Below are 19460 nucleotides of genomic sequence, written 5' to 3' on the forward strand. Positions count from 1 at the left end.
ATTATTGTTAGCAGGTTACAAGGCCTTTGGTTCTAGGAAGGTGCAAGGCTCTGTTAGGTTCAAAGGGCATAATGCCCTAGTTGTTAGGAGGGTAGTAGGCCCTGCTTAGTTAGAAGGTCGCTAGGTCCTTGACAGGTGTTTAGTGAGCGCTAGGCTACGTAGTGAAGAGGACACTAGGTCCTGATAGTTAAGTACAGGCTTAAAGGGGATTGAGGCGGCAGACGGAGGCCTGCTATGTAGCTCGGTGCTGGTAGATACTGCTGTCCAATAGTGAGGTGGTCACTGGCAGATGATACACTAAACTGTTCCTTACTTTGTATGTAAATTGTCTTTCTTTTCGGTATCTTCCCCTATAGGAAGCAAAGGCCAGGCTCCAGTAAAGACAGATGCACTGGGGTGATCAGACGTGAGGTGTGGTTCCCGGATTGCTGTCAGAAGGGCATAGTGTGTCTTATAGTTGTCCCTCAGGATTGGGTGAGTACCTGGGATGTCAGGAAGGGGATTGCGGTTTGTGTGACCTTGTCCCCCTAGGCACCCGTTACAATATTTATAAAATGCAACGTTCACTGACTCACATCATATCTACTTGTCTCATGTAGCAACTAGCGGATGTTAAACTGCTTAATTCACTGTGGAAATGTTCTGTCAGTTTCCAAAAACAATAAAATTGCAATACTAAAATAAAACAGTCGCTATTTCTTTTAACTGTCAGTGAAGAACAGATTTGTTTCATACCATTTTTCATTTCTATCACCTTCAGCTGCAAGTCATATTTTTCTGCAGATTGGTTAGGTTCCAGCTTTTCTGATGAAAATATCTTAAGTCGAGAGACTGCCACTTCAATTTTGAAAGTTAGTTGTTTCTAGTGAAAAAGAAAATATCAGCAGATGGTGAAATATTCCTTCTGTGTAATTGCTAAAGTTGTAACCTTTAAGAAATCACATACCTGAGCAATGCAATTAAAATTGGTCAACTTTAAGAGCACTGACCTAAAAACTATCAAAACTAAAAACACTGGACTTTGCAGCTATGCCTAATTATTATTTTTATAGTATATGCCACAACATTCATTTAACAGAATTTAATATATTTCAGAAGGTCATTTTGAAAACAAATGAGGTTGGCAAAAATGTGCTTCTTGGTTCTTAGCACATATTTGTAGCAGATTTTGGTTAAAGGTACAGTAAACTTTATAACAATTAAATCTGTCATCACAGCAATACATACACCCATACAAAATTAACAGGATGGGATTATGGGGGAAACTCTTTGCTTATGTACACCAGATTTCAGCAAGATATTAGTTTGACAGCTTCAGAACTTTAACATGAGCGACTGATACCTTTTCAGATAGGATTGACTTTTCAATTTTCAATTATCACATAGATATTATGTTATTAAAAGGTAAATAAATATTGCACATCAATTTCCATACTTTCCAAGTGTTCCTCTTTTTTAGTCCAAAACTTCCCTATATTGGATGTGATCTATAAATATATCATAATGGATGCATTAAGTACAAAATGACTTTAGTGCACTGAGAGGTTTGTAGCTGTATAACTGTTGTTTGTGATAATGTATAACTGAAAAAGTGATGAAGTTCATGTGGTAACCTAATGTCTTATGTGTCCCTCTTTGGCCATTTGAAATGTTGAATAGTTTGCAATACATGTATGGATAACAAGAAAATCTTAGTAAAACGCAAAGGTGAAATACATGTAAGAGATTTCAGCACTTACCCTAGACCTTGCACAAAGGTATCACACCATCTGTGATCTATGTATATGTACTGTATATATGTAACTAGAAATCAATTTACTCAAGACTCCGACCTCAGGTGGCTCCTTTAAAACTGGGTGGGCCCTGACATTGTACTAATCTCACTGGGCCTGAGAGCAAAGAAAAAATAGGAGTGACCTTGCACCTTGGTAAAACCATGTTGCATTGGAGGGAAAGATATATTTAATATGTGGGGACAGATTTATAGTTGGGGTAGAGAATGTCCTAGATCAGGCCTGGCCAACCTGTGGCTCTCCAGGTGTTGTAAATAGCCAGCCATTGCTGGCAAGGTATGCTGGGACTTTTAGTTCCACAGCACCTGGAGAGACGCAGGTTGACCAGGCTTGTCCTAGATCAACTTTAAATTTCAGTTTAAAAATAAAGTTTTCAAGTATTTGTATGCTACATGAAAATATAGCCAATATTTAACTTGCATGCAAAATAATAAACTAATTTGCACCCCTTGCATTGTCACATGACTAGTCCAGGAGAAAATGTACTCGTTTTTTTGCTTTACTTTCCTTAATGACTCAGGCCCATTGTCTCAGGAAAGCAGAGTGAGAATAGGGAATTAATCTAAAACAGTCTGCTTTTTCTAGGAATTTTTTTAATCCAGTTTGTGGAAAGGTTGTTTTTTAAAACTAATTCGACATGTTAATTTCTTTTGTAGTAGTTGTCCTTTAAAAAAAAATCCTACATCACAACAGTTTTTTGTTTATTTTACATTGCATACTTACTATTTTATTTTGTATACTTACAAAATAATTAACAACACTTCTGTTTTGCTTGTACTTTAATCCAGCCATGCAAACAAAACACACATAGGCACACACAGCCTGAAGGTCACCCTGAGTTGAATTTAAAACAGAATCTCGATTACCATAAAATAAAGAACATTATAATTTTAAAAAAAGACATTGCATAGATGGAAAATGTCATATATTTATAAACAATCGGGTAGTTGAGTTTCACAGATATGTACTAGGTACAATAACTGATATACAATTTAAAATCGCTCTAAGGCCTTTGGTTAAGAGACAGACATAACACAGCATAAATTAAAAATCTGATAAGGTGCACTGTGCAAAAGTATAGATATCATATAAAAAGTCCAACCTTCTACCACTTTATAAACACCCCTTTCAATAAAATAAACCTTTCCATTTTTATAATAAAATACTAGTTAACATTATTTATGACTTATATTAATCATAAGATTAAGGGGATTTTAATATGACAATTTTGTGCGTGTGTATTTTTACACCTACAAATACACCTCCATGGAAGCACAAAATGGATCCAAATAAAAATAGAGACCTGGTGCAAAACTAAAGTCCTTTTTTAGAAAAACATCTTCCCTCTGCCTGCGCAGAAATTGTACCTTCACAAACGCTGTCATCTTGCCCCATAAACAAATTATTATTATTATCTTTTATTTAAAGAGCATGGATATGTTACCCAGTGCTGTATATTGAAAGGATTATAACAAAAATTTCACACAATGACCTGAAAACAGAAGGTAAAGTTGATGCTGCTCATTTGAGCTTACAATATATGAGGTGTGAGGAATACATGATAGACAGACAGACAGACAGACCGACAGACCGATAGACAGATAGATAGATAGATAGATAGATAGATAGATAGATAGATAGATAGATAGATAGATAGATAGATAGATAGATGCTTCATCCAAATTGGCAGATCAACACAGTTTTAGTAAGTAAAATTTAGTATTTTATTTTAGGTAATTTAATTTCTCCCAAAACTATATTTTTCATTTGGGTGCAGTTAGCTTTAAGAACCAGTATATAAAGTAGTGTTTTTCCATATAATCAAGCCTACTGAAATAAGACTCTTTGAGGCAGCCATTGTAAAGGACTGGAGCATGGAGAAGCACCTGATGGAGGAAGAAGACCACTTACCTGCTCACCAGTGACGGATAGGCACCAGTGATTTCCAGGGAGTCCCTTCCTCCAGCCCTGGACCAAGCAATCTGAGAGGATACGCTTTGATCCAATCAAAGGCTACCGCATTGAGCGAATCAGAGCTTGCACACAGGGATTTTGTATTTGCACACTACAATGAGCCAATCTGGGCTTGCGGCATCATCGCTCCACCTCTTTGCAACAGCATATATTTAGCCATTGCAAGCCAAGCGGTGCAGTTCAGTTGGACGGCGGAGTAGAAGAAGAGAGGAGCTGGATTATGGGGGGTATAGGGGGTCCTCTGGCACTGGGCCGAACCGAAGGCAGCACTGGTCATGCTCTCCCTCCTGCAGCACTGGAAGCATGATGTCATGATGTTGCGACACTGTAGAGAGAAACCAACAGGAACTGCCACTACTGCACAGTCAAAAAGAGAAGAGGAAGAATTAGAAGAGAAGCTGGAGGAAGATAAAAAGAGAAGCAGAAAGGAGCCTGTAAGAACAGTACTGCAGAAGAAGTAAGGTCTTAGAAGGGCCAGTGGAAAATATTATATGGGATTGCAATTAATTTAATGTTGGGGCTGGTGGGGGGGGGGGGGGGTAAATACATGTATATACCGTATATACTCGTGTATAAGGCGAGTTTTTCAGCATACTTTTGTATGCTGAAAAAGGGCACTCGGCTTATACACGGGTGAACTTACTTGCGTTCCAAATGCCGAACTTCCTGTTGTTGGAACGCATATGCGTTCCACTGCCGGGTAAGTGAAAAAATCTCTCTCTCTCTCTCTCTCTTTTACAGTGCAATTACATAATGAACAAACAATACAGCCACCATGTTCATACATTTATATCCCTACCCCTTATATACCCCTTTATTTAGGTTAGGTTGTACCCAATGCCAATGATTTTATAATCATTTATGAATGTTCCTTGTCATCTACTGTTATTTATGGTTTAGCTAAAAATGATTTCATAGATTGAACCTATCATTTTTATTTAGGTTTTTAAATTAGCGCTCTTTTCCACCCTAGGCTTATACTCGAGTCAATAAGTTTTCCCAGTTTTATGTAGTAAAATTAGGTGCCTCGGCTTATATTCGGGTCGACTTATACTCGAGTATATACGGTATTAAAAAGGAATGATTTTAATGTTGGGGCTGGTTCAGCAGAAGTAGGCTTATTTATTAAACATAAACACAATTTAATATTGGGTTGGTTGAGCAGAAGGAGATCTAATTATTAAATGTGGCTGCTATTAAATGAATGCCTGGCTGGTTTGGGGTAGGGTGGCTTATGTGGATTATGTGTTCAGTCACTGCTCTGCCATCTAGGAGATGAATAGTAACTATCTCTTTTCCAAACAGCGCCCCAACATTCCAGGAACTGGCCAAGCAGCCACTAACCTGTAGACACAGCAGCAGCACCAGGTAGTCAAAGCTGCAAGAAAAAGTGTGAGAGCCGAGCACAGGTTTGGAGAACGGTCGAGCTCTTGTAAATGTCCAAGTGCTGGGGGGCATCATCTACTCAAGATATAAAGATGAGGCATAGAGAGGGCAGCAGTGAGTGAAGCTTGGAGGGTGCAGCAGTGAGAGACGCATAATAGATAACATTTCGAAAGTCACTGTGCATTTTTTTGAAAAACTGCTGTAATCAAGAGGTGTCTCCAATATATATAGAAACAAATAGAAATAAAATGATTCAGTGAGAGATGAGAGACACATGTAGGGGGTAGCAATGAAAAAAGCATCGAGAGGCAGCAATGAAAGAGACACAGAGGAGGCTGCAATGAGAGGCATGGGGAGGGAAGCAATGAGAGAGACATGGAGAGTGCAGTAATAAAGAAACATGGAGACGACAGCAATGAAAGAAGCCTGGATAAAGCAGCAATGAGAGATATGGGGGTGCAATTTGAGCACAAGTGTGGGCGGTATATACTACGTAAGCAGCAACTTAGCCCGTTGGGAGGGTTGCTGTGTTCCACCCTTTTGGTAGGAGTCATCTTGAGCTGCAACTCTAATCAAGAGAAGTCAGCATTACTACACTGATTGTGCCCTGTTCTGTGTCCCTCTTGATTGGGCCCTCACGCCTGGTTAGTTAAGTATTCATGCTGGAATCTTCCATACATTTGAATATATGTATCCTTGTGCCCAGGCCAGACCTAATACCTCAGACATACTCCCTTTCCCTTTCCTCTGCTACCACTTCCAAATAACAACTCCTGCCTCGTCCCTAGACCAGGATGTGAAGACGCATTGAAGGAAGTCCCTGGGAAGGTTAGTGCCATCCTGCAGATGCACTGGTTGAGACCAGGTAGGTTCCTTTTAAGGGAGACTAAGGAAATATCAAACTTATTTCAGCAGCATGGGTTGTTTAGGAGGATGAATCTTCATTGTTTTGCATAATTAAATAATTATAATGTTTCTGATTTGCATATTAGTATAGCCCAATCAGGAGAGCACTGGCAAGATGGACAAGATGGCTCTTACAAGATGTTCTACCTGGCTCATACCAGCAGTCTGTCACAAGTTGCGGCATTGCCTCAGGCTCTCCGTGCCTGCAGGAAGCGTCCCAGCTGTCTCCATGATGACCGGGATGTCACTTCCTGTTTTGCCCCGGCTGTTGCCTAGACAACGGTCGGGACGCTCTGTATGTGAGCGCCGCGCCCCGGCATTAGGGGCAGCCGGGCACGTGCACAAAGCAGCCACAATCATTCATTTATTATTCAGCTCCTGGGCTGATTGTCTGTTACTCCCCTCTGTGGTCATTGGTTAGTGTTGGAATATAAGTGAGAGAGGGCCTAGCCTCCCTGCCGGTTATAGTTCTCACTAGCCTGTGTACTAGCCTGCTCCAGTGCCCTTGAACCTGTTGCTGTTTTGGACCTTCCGTGTATGACCCCTGGCTTTGTTATTTGGATTTGATTTTTGCCTGTTGCCCTGACCTTTTGCTTGTGACCCGGACCTCCTTTGATCCTTGCCAACCCTGACATCTTGCCTGTCCCTAATCTCGTTGCCTGCTTCTGACCTACGACCTCAGCCTGTTCCTGACTCCTCTAGATTCTACTCCCCGCTACTCTGCGCTACGGTACATTCATACACCTGTACTACCTTGAGTATAAGACCTGGAGACATCCGAGTACCTGTGAGTGTAACAAGCTCTACAGGAAAGGAGGCTGCTATAGGTGAAGACCTCTCCATTTGGTTCTAGGGGTTTATGTTAAGACCGTTAGACGTAACACAGTCCTACAAGGTTGCAGAAAAAATGGTCATAACCTTGATTATCCTTTTGACAGACAAGCTGCTCTCTAATTGCTACGTCTACATGTATGACATATTTTTTAAAAATGTGAAACAGACATTCTGTAGCATGAATATCCTAATTATACTAGCCCAGAGGAGGATCACTTGTGTTGCCAGTACAAAAATAATAATATTCTCTTTACACAGATACTGGTATGTTTGGATGACCAAGAAAAGTTAAAGCACTACATTTCACCATATGCTATACATATTTCAGTTTTTAGATTTCATTTTTGGGAGGATTATGTGGGAACAGGCAAAATGTTTATTAAATAACCAGTATTAGTTTTCTGGACACCAAATGAAATTATTATAATGAACCATCCAAAACTGTACATCTGTAAAAGAGCCTGCACCAGATTAGATTGAAATATGATTCTTTTATTACTACTTATTGTAGAAAAATATTGTACTTGGAAATTCAATCCATGTTATGTGTTTTTTTAATTTATGTTCTTTTAGAAGGCATTCAGACACAGAAGACGGTGTAATTGTTTAGGAATCTCCATCTGTACAATTTTATGTTGCATCTCTGCCACTCGCTAAGCACAAATGTATATAATGCAATGTTACAATTTGCATCACAGTATCCACACACACACATCCACTGTACAGATACAATATTTAAGAAATATCTGCAGATTGTGGAGATGTAGGGTCTGATTCATTAAGTATGAGTAAGTTTTCTCCTCCAAAACATTTTACAATGCAAGTGGTGCAAATTGGTTTATTATTTTGCACATAATATAAATACTGGCTGTTTTTTTCATGTAGCAAATACTTGATAGCTTTATATGTACAAAGAAAATTAAAGTTGATTTAGAACATGCCCTACCCCAACTATAAATCTGCCATCACATTTTAAATGTACCTCTACCTCCAATGCAACATGGTTTTGTCAAAGTGCAAAGTTACTCATTTTTTTTTTTACTTTCCTTAATAAATCAGGCCCTTAATGGTTGGGACTAAGAATAAGTACACACTGAAGAATTTTTCAACCAATGTGTTATCTACAACATTTGTATCTACGACTGACGGTCCAACAGGTCGGATGATTCTTGCATACACACTTTACATGTTTTAGACAATTTTTGCACGACCAACCGACCGAGCAGCGGTTTTTGACAGGCATAACGTTGTAAATCATTGTAAATCCGTACATACTTACACGATATATAGCCTTCCTGCAGCGATTTAACAAATAAATTTAAATAAAAGAGCTAAACACCACCAGCAAAAATTCCCACAAACTCAGATTTATGAAAAAGAAAATACGTCATTGCCATTCATTCTATAACACATCTTTGTGTATAGCGTATGTTCGTTCATTCACTCGCTACTGTTGATCTATAGCAAACTCATAGTCTTTTGCAACTCACTATGGCAAGAACACTGCAAGCACAGACCCGGAGGGAAAAGAGAAGAAAGAATCAGACCTGTTAGACCAAAGAGTGGTTCCAGAAACGAGACTCATTCTCTCATATGCTCCTACAACAGGAGATACGGGAAAACGACCCTGATGACTTCAGGATTTTCCTGAGGATGAATGAACCCACATTCCAGAAACTGCTCCAACTTGTCACCCCCCTCATCCAGAAGGAGGACACCCGTTTAAGGAGAGCAATATCTGCTGAACAAAGATTGGTTTCTACCCCGAGATTTTTGGCCACAGGAAGGACATTGGCAGATCTCAAATATAGCACAACAATTTCACCTCAAGCTCTGGATCATACCCGAGACCTGTGACGCTATAGTTCTACGTGGACAGTATATGAAGGTTGGTAAAAGAAATATTCTGTGTTTTTTTAAAACAAAAATAATTATTTTATTAAAATAGAAAGTATGCAGATTATATAATACTGTGCAATACAATAAAAACAATTAAGGGCTGTTCATAGTGCAACATTTCACTATTATCCATTGGGGATGGACTCTCTGTATACTGTCGCATACTTGTGCCCATAGGTGTGGAGGTCATGTAGGGTTGTCGGGTAAGTTATTGTCGTCCCATGATGGGATGTTGCATGTGGAGTGGCCAAAATATATATGATGGTGCCTGTCTGAAATGTTCTTGCTCCTGTGTGTGGTTGGATGTTGTTAAAACAATGTCTGGTGCCAGATCCTCCCTGGCGGACCTACAAATGATATCATACACCAACTGTTCCATCTCTATGCGCATTGGTCTGCTAGCACTTCTCACTTTGCTTGCAAGCCTTGCTCCTAGCAGATCAAAATTGTCTTGTTCAGGTTTTTGGGACATCAAATGGTTGGCACACTCTACCATATTTTCTGCTAGTGCATCACTATGCTCGAGATCACATACTGGTTTTTTTTCCTCCTTTGACCACCTTGGGGCTGTTTTGGTACATCTGTGATGTTCTGGCTGTCTACTGTCAGCTGGCTGGCATGTGCAGGTGTATCATGCTGCTCTGCCACATCAGAGATAACTGCTTCAGATAGGTCATTGGGCTGTGTAATGGAAACAAAATGTAAAGTAGTTAGTATAACATTGCATGCATGTACCAATTTAACATTTAAAACAACTTTGTCTTTCAGTTTCCTGCAATGGTGGAGCAATGGCAAGTTATTGCTGAAGATTTTGAAAGTCTTTGGAATCTCCCTAACTGTGGTGGTGCCATTGATGGCAAACATGTAAGAATTATGCCACCTTCAAAAAGTGGATCCTATTCTTACAACTATAAAGGATTCTTTAGCATTATTCTAATGGCCATAGTGGATGCCAACTATGAATTCCTATTTGTGGACTTTAGAACAAATAGGAAGGTGTCAGATGGAGGCGCATTGGAGCATAATACTTTCCATGAGAAACTTAAATCAATGAACTTAATTTACCCACACAAAGTGACAAAATATGGACTAAATTTTGTATTTGTGCCAGATGAAGCGCGTGTGCAACACGGTAATGTATTGAAACCTTACCCACAATGCAATCTGTCAACAGAAAGGAGAATCTTTATAGGTTGTCAAGAGCTAAATGCGTTGTGGAAAATGCATTTGGTATTTAGAGCAACAGGTTCAGAATTAAGCTACAAATCTACACATAAACAAGGTGGTCAAAGTGGTGATGGATTGTTGTGTCCTACACAACTTTCTTAGTCGTAAAAGTCCCACTGTGCCCAGTACGGATACCAATATGGACAACAATGTAGAAGTAACGAAGGTTGTTGGATTGACACCATTAGAGTCAGCCCAGACGAGAAATGACAGTCACATAGCAAAATTAAACAGGAAGGACTATTTAGAATATTTTAATGGTGAGGGTGCTGTGCCATGGCAGAATGACATTGTGCAAAGTATGGACAGTAGCATTCCTTGCAAACTGTATTATGAGGTTAATTTAAGAGAATAAAAATTTTAAGCATTTAAAATGTTGTATGTTTCACTTACTTTTCCACTTGGCAGTATGTCATCTGTTTGCAGTACTTCAGATGGGTAACTACTGTCTATCTCCATGTTGCAGGTGAACTGTCTAGCAATTTCCTCATCATGGGTGAAGCAAAGGAGGTGAAAGTACCACAACTTTGGCACATACACATCCTCAGCTGCTGCACCAGATTTTTTGGAGGCCTTTATCTTGTTTAATTTTTTTTCATACAGTCCTAAGGTTCTGTATCTTCCTCTTTGCCAACTCTTCATTTGCTCCGGGGTAATGTGGAAGACATGTTTTAAAAAGTTCTTCCATAGCCACACTCCTCTTCTGCCTGTTTGAGCAGTCTGCTGATTTAGTTTTCCACAGGCAGGGTTGAGAGCTATAGGCCTCACTGAAGTCCCTCATGAGCTCCCCAATTTAAACAGATGCTATGGCAATATATTTTCTACACAAAAATAAACATACAATACGGTGCAAAAGTTTTAGGCAGGTGTGGAAAAAAATGCTGCAAAGTAAGAATGCTTTCAAAAATAGAATTGCAAATAGTTTATTTTTATCAATTAACAAAATGCAAGGTGAATGAACCGAAGACACATCTAAATTAAATCATTATTTGGTGTGACCACTCTTTGCCTTCAAAACAGCATGAATTCTACTAGGTACACTTGCACACATTTTTGAAGGAACTCGGCAGGGAGAACTAATCACAGAGTTTCTGTGGATGTAGGTTTGCTTAAATCCTTCTGTCGCTTCATATAATCCCAAACAGAATTGATGATGTTGAGATCAGAGCTCTGTGAGGGGCATATCATTACTTCCAGGACTCCTTGTTCTTCTTTATGCTGAAGATAGTTCTTAATGACATTGGCTGCATGTTTGGAGTTGTTGTCCTGCTGCAGAATACAGCTGTCACTTTGCATTTTGTTAATTGCTAAAAATAAACTATTAACACTTCTATTTTTGAAGGCATTCTTACTTTGCAGCTTTTATCCCCACTTGCCTAAAACTTTTGCACAGTATTGTATACTGCCATATTTAAAAAAAAATAAAAATAAGGTTGGCATCATGAACGTGTATCAATAATAAACATACTTATACTAGCTGATTAACACACACCACTAAAAAAAACATACAAACGTTCCAGTTAACATTCAAAAAAATGATGTACTGATATAATTAACATACGCACAAGTCAAGGAACATTAGAGAAATTTGTGTGCTATAAAGTACGTACCTTGCTGTTATAACGATGAAAGAAGGTAAAACATTCAAGGTATGCCTTCATATTTTATGGAAAGTTATTGGTAAATTATTCTGACATATCAGTAAACACAAGGTTATTATACACAAATGACCATTCACCCACAATGCTCCATTCTGTACCTGTACCTGCCATGATTGGTCCCTAACAACTACGAACGCCCATGTCTGTGTCTAAAAAATTAGTACGGAGCCAGTCTGGCAGTGGCGGTACAAGAAAGATAGCGAATGGCTGAAAGGTGTGGGAGAAAATTAACAGAAGTGATGAAGGAACATTAAAAGAGCAAAGCCAATGAGCCCAAGGGAAATTGAGACGAAGGTGAGAAGGCTGGAATAGTACGACAACAACTGTCAAAAGAGAAAATACTGAAAAGTTAATCACCGAAAACAAGTGATTATGCAAAAGCACCTAATTCAAATAAGGGACAAACTCGGGAAGAAAAGGACAAAATTCCAAATACAAGAACACCGGTTCGACTTAAGAGGGGGAGACTTTGAGATTCCAAAAAAGCATAAAAAGTGAGTATTACCAGTGGTTATTACAAATGATTAAACACGTTAGTGAATGGTGTTAGTACTTTACGGTAAAAAATAACGATTAGTATGATTAATAAATCCTTTACATCTATTTACAGAAAGAAGAATGCACTAATGAACTATAAATCCTTGTAAAACCTTAATACAAAGTAAGGAGCACCCTGTACCATGACAATAAAAAAAATGGCACCTATTTACAGATGCTATGGACCGACACAGCAGCATGCATGACAAAATCCAAGAGGGACCCCAACATAAAGTAATTTCAAGCCGTGTCCAAGGTGAGCAAATGGTAGTTGGCCCTCTGGTAGAAACAAATTTGTGTTCCGTTTCTTCATTAAATATAATAAAAATGTGTTTCCTTTCCTCATATAGACACTATCGTCATATCTGACGAAAGTTCAGAAGGAGAGAAGGTTGCAACATGCAGTAATATTTGTAGTCCTTCCGGTGATAGGAAAGGTTTGGTTGAGAAGATGGAAAAGTTTAACGAATATTTTACAGAATGAAGGGGAAACATCAATGACGTTAAGAAAAAATTCAAGAAACTGGAGGAAAATGTCCTTGATTTGTTACAAGTATATGAGAAAGTAATGTTAGAATGCAGTAGCCAGGTTAAACGTTAAATATTTAACTGGATTAAGAATTTATGGTATTACTTTTTTTCTACATCCATTTTTTGGAGTTGCATGCTGAGCAGACGTGGTCTCCCAATACACCACTACAGATACTTGTGGCAGGCAAGAAAGGGTGGGGAGTAGCCCCTATTATTCAGCAAGCAATAGAGGTTTGGTGGATGACATACACTATTTTAGGTGGGGAGGGATATGACCTTGATACCCCTCTCTCTGACATAATGTTAATCTGCAGGAACTGCATAAATTTACTAGGGGAAATATATGGTGTAGGTATGGTGTGTTCGCACCGGGCCATATCTACTCTGGCATCGTGCCGTCTGCACAATGTTTTATTACAAACCCTTGTACATTGTGCATGCGGCGCCTATTGAAATTACTACCTTCATAGGTGGAGTGACAGCGCCGCACTTGACAGTGACGTCATTCTTCACAGACGGCATGTTGATTGGTCGCAGTTCTTCAAGATCTGTTTTTCAAGCTGTCAGAATTTCAACACTGTCGTTGAGTTTGCATTCGTTGTGTTTATGTCGGGGTGTATGTTGTCGGTGTGTTTGTAGTCAGGATATAGACTACCACCAGTTTCCACAAGGGTAAATTCAAAAAAGGTCCTACATGATCTTACTTTTTTTTCCATAATTTGGACGGGCTTTTAACTAGTTTGTTATAATCTGCTTTGACTCGTTGTCAACATGAGACTATTTCTTGCATAAGCTCTTTTTGCTGACTGATTTGTTTTGTAACCTATACCGTGCCATGCCATTCTATTTCTAATTAATGGGAACTTGGATACCGTATGGATTACTTGATTAACGTGAAGTTAGCTTGGTTTCTATATATTTGTTTGTTTGTTCTCCTTTTGTATGTTTTGTTTCGTGTGTGAAAAAACTCAAATAATATTAGATTAAGAAAGAAAGAAAGAAAATAAAGTGGTGGACGTTGGCATCAGAGAGTGTTTAATTTAATTAAACTTTATTTTTTACAAATGTGTGTTTTTGCTTTATTCACTGTTTTATCAGTTCAGTTCCCTCTTAATAGTGAGAAATAGCACATGCTGTATAGCTAGGGGGAGGGGGATTTCACTTTCATTGCCCAGTCCGCTTTAGTAATAAGCAGCTGTGGCTGTATCATGATAGGTCTGGGGAAAAAAATGGGAAGGGGTCTGAACAATAAGTTAATTATTTATGATATAGCAGAGATTCACCAATTAATTTCAATAGCCCCTTAATTTCCAAGGGGTTTCTATACACTGGAAACCTCACTGAAATGAATTAGCTATTGAAATGAATGGGGAAATATGGATTATGGATTCATTTCAAATGCAGCCCAAACATCTTAAACCTCATACATGAAACCATCACCTGGCTCTTCTGCATTGAACCCTGTATTCCTGTGTCAGAGCTCGGCCAGCTACCCAGCAGTCCTGGTTCACAGTAAGCGGTCAGGAAGAATTTAGCCAGTGCATCAAGCAAAGAGAAACTGCAGCAGCTACACCTTGCCCAAGAAGTGTGAGTGTTCTCGGTGCCGATGAAGTACAAAACTTTTATATGCAGTTCACACTCACAGTTGGTGAGTGGCTGACCTGGCCAAGAGGTGTCCGTAGGAGAAGTCAATGACAACTAGTTGCTGTAAATCAGCAAATCCCGGAAATGTGTGGTGTAGTGGGGTGGTATAGTAAGCTCATCCCTTCACACCATCCATAGTTATATAATTAGAGTTGTTTGGAATCTTTTCTATAGAGTTGTATTGAGAACTATGAACAGGATTGCTGCATGCAAGTTTTGTGTGTACCATCCCTGGAGAGATAACGAGCACAATTCTGAGTAATCCGGGTCTCAGCTTCCCAATATTTACTGTGTCAGGCGCCGTCCCCGCACTGTGCATAGGTGCCGGGGACGGACAGCTGCTGTCTCCTTTGACCCACGTCCTGTTGCCTAGCAACGGAACGTTCTTCCAGGTTTCCCCGGCCACGCATATGCGGTGAGCCCGGCAATGGGACGCTACTTTTCCCCAGCATGTTCAGCTGCCACCTATCAGGGCCCACAATGGAGTATATCTAGCACCTCCCCTCTGCAGTGTCACGGGCACTAGGAGTCTTGCCCAGGAATTCACCAGATGACTGGGCTTACCAGAGTGGTGAAGTTAACCCAATGGTCCTCTGGTCGCAGAGTGACTAGCGGAACATATATCACAGCAGATGGAGAGAGAATGCCAGTAAAGAATAGGAAAGTCAGTGACTTGCAGCAATCTTGGTCAATGAGTCAGCGACTAGCTGATATTGTAGAAAGGCAGATTTGAACACGGAGATCAGGATGGACGTGAGCAGATGCGGGAGGTAGTAGGGAAGTCAGTGGTCTGCATACAGCAAGTTGTACCACTGCTATGGTGAGAAGACTTGTCCAGGTGCAGGTAGGTAGCATGGAAGTCAGTGGTCTGCGTACAGCAAGTTGTACCACTGCTTATGGTGAGAAGACTTGTCCACGTGCAGGTAGGTAGCGGGGAAGTCAGTGGTCTGCGTACAGCAAGTTGTACCACTGCTTATGGTGAGAAGACTTGTCCAAGTGCAGGTAGGTAGCGGGGAAGTCAGTGATCTGCGTACAGCAAGTTGTACCACTGTTTAATAGGTGAGGATGTGTACAGGTGTCGATGAGTGGAGGCATACAAAGGATAATAGGATGCAGACACTGAGAGCACAGAGGAACTTGATCCCAACAGATATGCAGCATATCCAGCAAAGTCTATAACGGTATGTGTGGCGCTGCTTGGTAGAGACTTGCTCAGCACAGATATGCAGGCCAATAATGAATAGTCATTCACAATTATGCATATAACGACTGAGTAGTACGGTTAGTTCCAAACAGATATGCAGCGTAACAATAACAGTCTATAGCGGGTATGGATACCGCTGCTGAGAGGGAAAACTTGTCCTAGCGGATATGCAGAGTAAACGTAGAAAGTCAATAATAGATAGGCATACCGCTATTCAGTAGAACAGTCTGTCCACAGGAAGATGCAGGGACTGCAGAGACGCTGAACAGCAGAGACGAGTGTAGGAACCACAGGTGAGTAGATCTGGTAATCAGAGTCCAGCTGAGGACACAGGCAGAAAACAGGAGACTGTAGCAGGTATGGAAACCAGCGATGAGTAGCACAGGGAATCCACAGGAACTGAAGACACTAGTAGTACACAGGAGACAGTAGCGGGTATGGAAACCAGCGATGAATAGATCAGGAATCAGCAGGAAACTGAAGATACTAGTAGAACACAGGAGACACCTTCAGAGACTCACAGGGAATGAGACTCAAGATCAGGCAATGAGGTAATGAGCACAGGTGCCTTAAATAGGGAGAGTTGCCTGATCAACCAATTAGATTAAAAGCAACAGTCACAAGAGTTCTTGGGTGCTGCGCATGCGCAGTCCATCAGGATGGAGGACGGCCGCGGTTCAAGATAGGTGCCGGCAGAAAGGCTAGGGAGCCACGCACCAGCGTAGAGGCACTCACGGTCCGGTGAGTGACATGCAGTCTGTGCCAGAGAATTGGTTTCACCAGCTCCAGCGTCCTGTATCCTGTTTCTACTGCTCTTGGTTCCTGATTTTTTGGCTTTGTTCCTGACCATTCTCTGTCCTGCGTTTTGGCCCTGCTTGATTCCTGGAATCTGACCTGGATTCTGGATTCTGACCTTCGGCTATTCCTGACCACTCTTTTGGATCATCCCTGTGTACTGCACCATTGTTTGGCTTCCGACCCAGACCGTACGACTATTCCTGCTCTCTTCCGCTGTACTGATAGCTAAGTGGGAGAACGGCGACCTGCGCACCCCACACAGCCAAGTCCATACTTCCATGCGTGGGTCCCTGGTAAATACCGGGGGTGCATTAGACTCTGCGCCTCCCAGATTAGTCGCGCCAATATTGGTCAGTGGCATTCTTTAGTCAATAACATGACACACTGTACAGGAGGAGAAAATGTACAACTCCACTAAAAGTAATGTGATTTAAGTTGGAAATGGAGCAACAAGTTAGGAATCACACATATAAATACATTTTGATAATAGTAATGATATAGTGAAAAAATTAAATGGCAGTAAAACATTTAAAGATCTTCTTTTCATTTTTAGAGGTCATCTGTTTTTATAAGTCATAACCCCTCTATGTTCACGTCACTTATATTTTATTTATTATCTTTGTTTATTGGTTCATTCGAATAACCTTCATCCTGGGTTGGGGAGACATGTCAGCAGTATTTGATAATGCTGACAACTCACTCACGTTGTTTTATAGATATTCATTTTTCTTACATGATCAGAGCCTGTGTGCAATTAGAGTCTCTGAATATCTCAGAGGGTTGGATTTTTATATAATTAAGATGCTGTATGTATATTAAAATATTATTTACAGCTTTCTGGATGCTTCCATAGTGTGAGATGGCATGCCTAACTAATTTGTATGATCATGCATAATCATGTGCTAATTATGCAAATTAGCTCAACATAGGTTGTTCACACTGTGATCACAGGGTTGCAAACAAAAGGTCAGTAATTAATCTGAAATGTGTAAAGGGGCAAAGAAACAGGTTAAAAAGCTGCAGGGTTTATGGGAAGCTCATTTAGTTTTAAAGCAAGTGATCGGTCCAGTGTAAGCTGACTAAGAGAAAATACTCATAGAGAAGGGAAAATATTTAATAAGGCTAATTTTGCACCTAAGAGCCCTGGGAGATTTGAGAGTAACGAAGGCAACGGAGGAGTGATAGATCCAAGTTACTGAAAAGACAAGCAAAGTATATCACACCCACCAGACTTGGTGAGAGGAGGATGAGATAGTAGTGCAACCAAATTGGAAATATATACAAACAAGTCCCATAAGAGAACAATTAGGATGCCAAAAGGAAAGTAAATGAAAACGAAGATATATAGAAAGATCAAACAGAAAACTGCTTTGAGGAAAGAGGAGTTCCACGGGTACTGCCCTTGGGACAATGTAAAGATCGTCAATTACAACTGTTAAATATTTCAGGAAAGGAATTACCATACTCATGATTTAAATCATTGCAAAAAGCATTGAATCTTCAGCCATCAGGGAAATTTAATTTGCCTAATTTGCTGTTTTTGGAGTTTCCGAAATGAAACTTAACCACTGATGTAATCAACCAGCTCTCCCAAATATACCATACCTAATATGTGGAGTTTATTTTAAATTTAGTGTGATAGAGATGCATAGCAAATATTTTTAGATTTTAATTAATTGGAAATTTAGAAGTGCCGATATGGGAAATGTGAATGGAATCTGATAGTTTGAAATTATTTTTAGAAGCCTCACCTCAATTCCTACATAACATCATCATCACCACCACCATTTATTTGTTATTTGGGGCAGCACGGTGGCTTCCGCCTCACAGCACTGGGGTCATGAGTTCAATTCCCGACCATGGCCTTATCCATGTAGAGTTTGTATGTTCTCCACATGTTTGCTTGGGTTTCCTTTGAGTGCTCTGGTTTCCTCCCACACTCTAAAAACATACTAATAGAATAATTGGCTGTTATCAAATTGACCTTAGTCTCTCTCTCTCTGTCTATGTGTGTGTATGTATGTAAGTTAGGGAATTTAGACTGTAAGCTCCAATGGGGCAGATACTGATGTGAATGATTTCTCTGTAAAGCGCTGCGGAATTAGTGGCGCCATATAAATAATTTATGATGACGATGATGATGATTTGTATAATGCCACAGATAGTGTAGCACCTAACATAATCATACAGATAAAACAAACATGAAAAGAGTAAACACAATAACATGGGCACCGTTAGTCAGAATGTATAAAGTATTACAAGAAAGTTTGGTATGCATAAGCATGCGCTTGTTAGCACTAACACAAGCTTCTATTAGAACGCTCTGGTTTCCAAAGTCAGAATTGAAGAATTTACACACAGTACAGATGTGAAAAGCAGCGACATCACAAAGACATACAGTTACAGTATTACGGTCTTCATTCATAGGGCCAAGAGTCTTGACCTCCAAAGAACTCAACGTGGCATTGGTGGATTTCTCTGGTCATTATTCCTTGAGATCTTCAGGTTTCCTCCTCTAGACAGACCTGTATAAACTGGTTCTTATGATCCCTGAAAACTGGCTATTTAGTTCGCAAGGTGTGAACGCTACATAAATAACACCAGAAATGTTCTCAAGCGTTGCAAACAGAATGACTAAACTAAATAAGATTAAACTTATTTGCATGTTGTATGCCCCAGCCAGCATTTTTCTTACGTGCAAAATAGCCAGCCAGTATTACGTGCAAAATAATAAACAAATTTGCATCCCTTGCATTCATACTTGCCAACTCTCCCGGAATGTCCGTGAGACTCCCGCATTTAGCGGGAGTCTCACGGACTCCCGGGAGAGTGTGGCAATCTCCCGGATCTGCCCACTTCCTAGTGAAGTGGGCAAATTTAGGCCCAAAACGCAGCGATTCACCGGGAATCACGGCATTTGAACCCGCCCCTGCAGTAAAATGATTGCATTGTGACATTAATTGTTCAGGAACAAACTTACTCTTTTTTTTTGCTTTGCTCTCCTTAATGGCTCAAGCCTATTGAGTGCATTTGCAGGCATGCAGTTGAAAAGGGTCAGTATACAAC

General features: G+C 40.1%; 1 protein-coding gene across 1 annotated transcript in view; it reads right to left on the reverse strand.

Moving 5' to 3' along the window:
* The window catches only part of LOC142150797 (uncharacterized), a 91522-nt gene that overhangs the window by 2720 nt on the left and 69342 nt on the right, over positions 1-19460 (reverse strand). The window contains exons 7-8 of the mRNA XM_075205982.1: positions 2538-2627; positions 736-862 (exon numbers count right to left, since the gene is read on the reverse strand). Of these exons, the coding sequence (XP_075062083.1) occupies positions 736-862; positions 2538-2627 (217 nt within the window). The remainder of the gene's footprint in view (positions 1-735; positions 863-2537; positions 2628-19460) is intronic.

Source organism: Mixophyes fleayi, chromosome 4 (genome assembly GCF_038048845.1).
Source record: "Mixophyes fleayi isolate aMixFle1 chromosome 4, aMixFle1.hap1, whole genome shotgun sequence".
NCBI lineage: Eukaryota > Metazoa > Chordata > Amphibia > Anura > Limnodynastidae > Mixophyes > Mixophyes fleayi.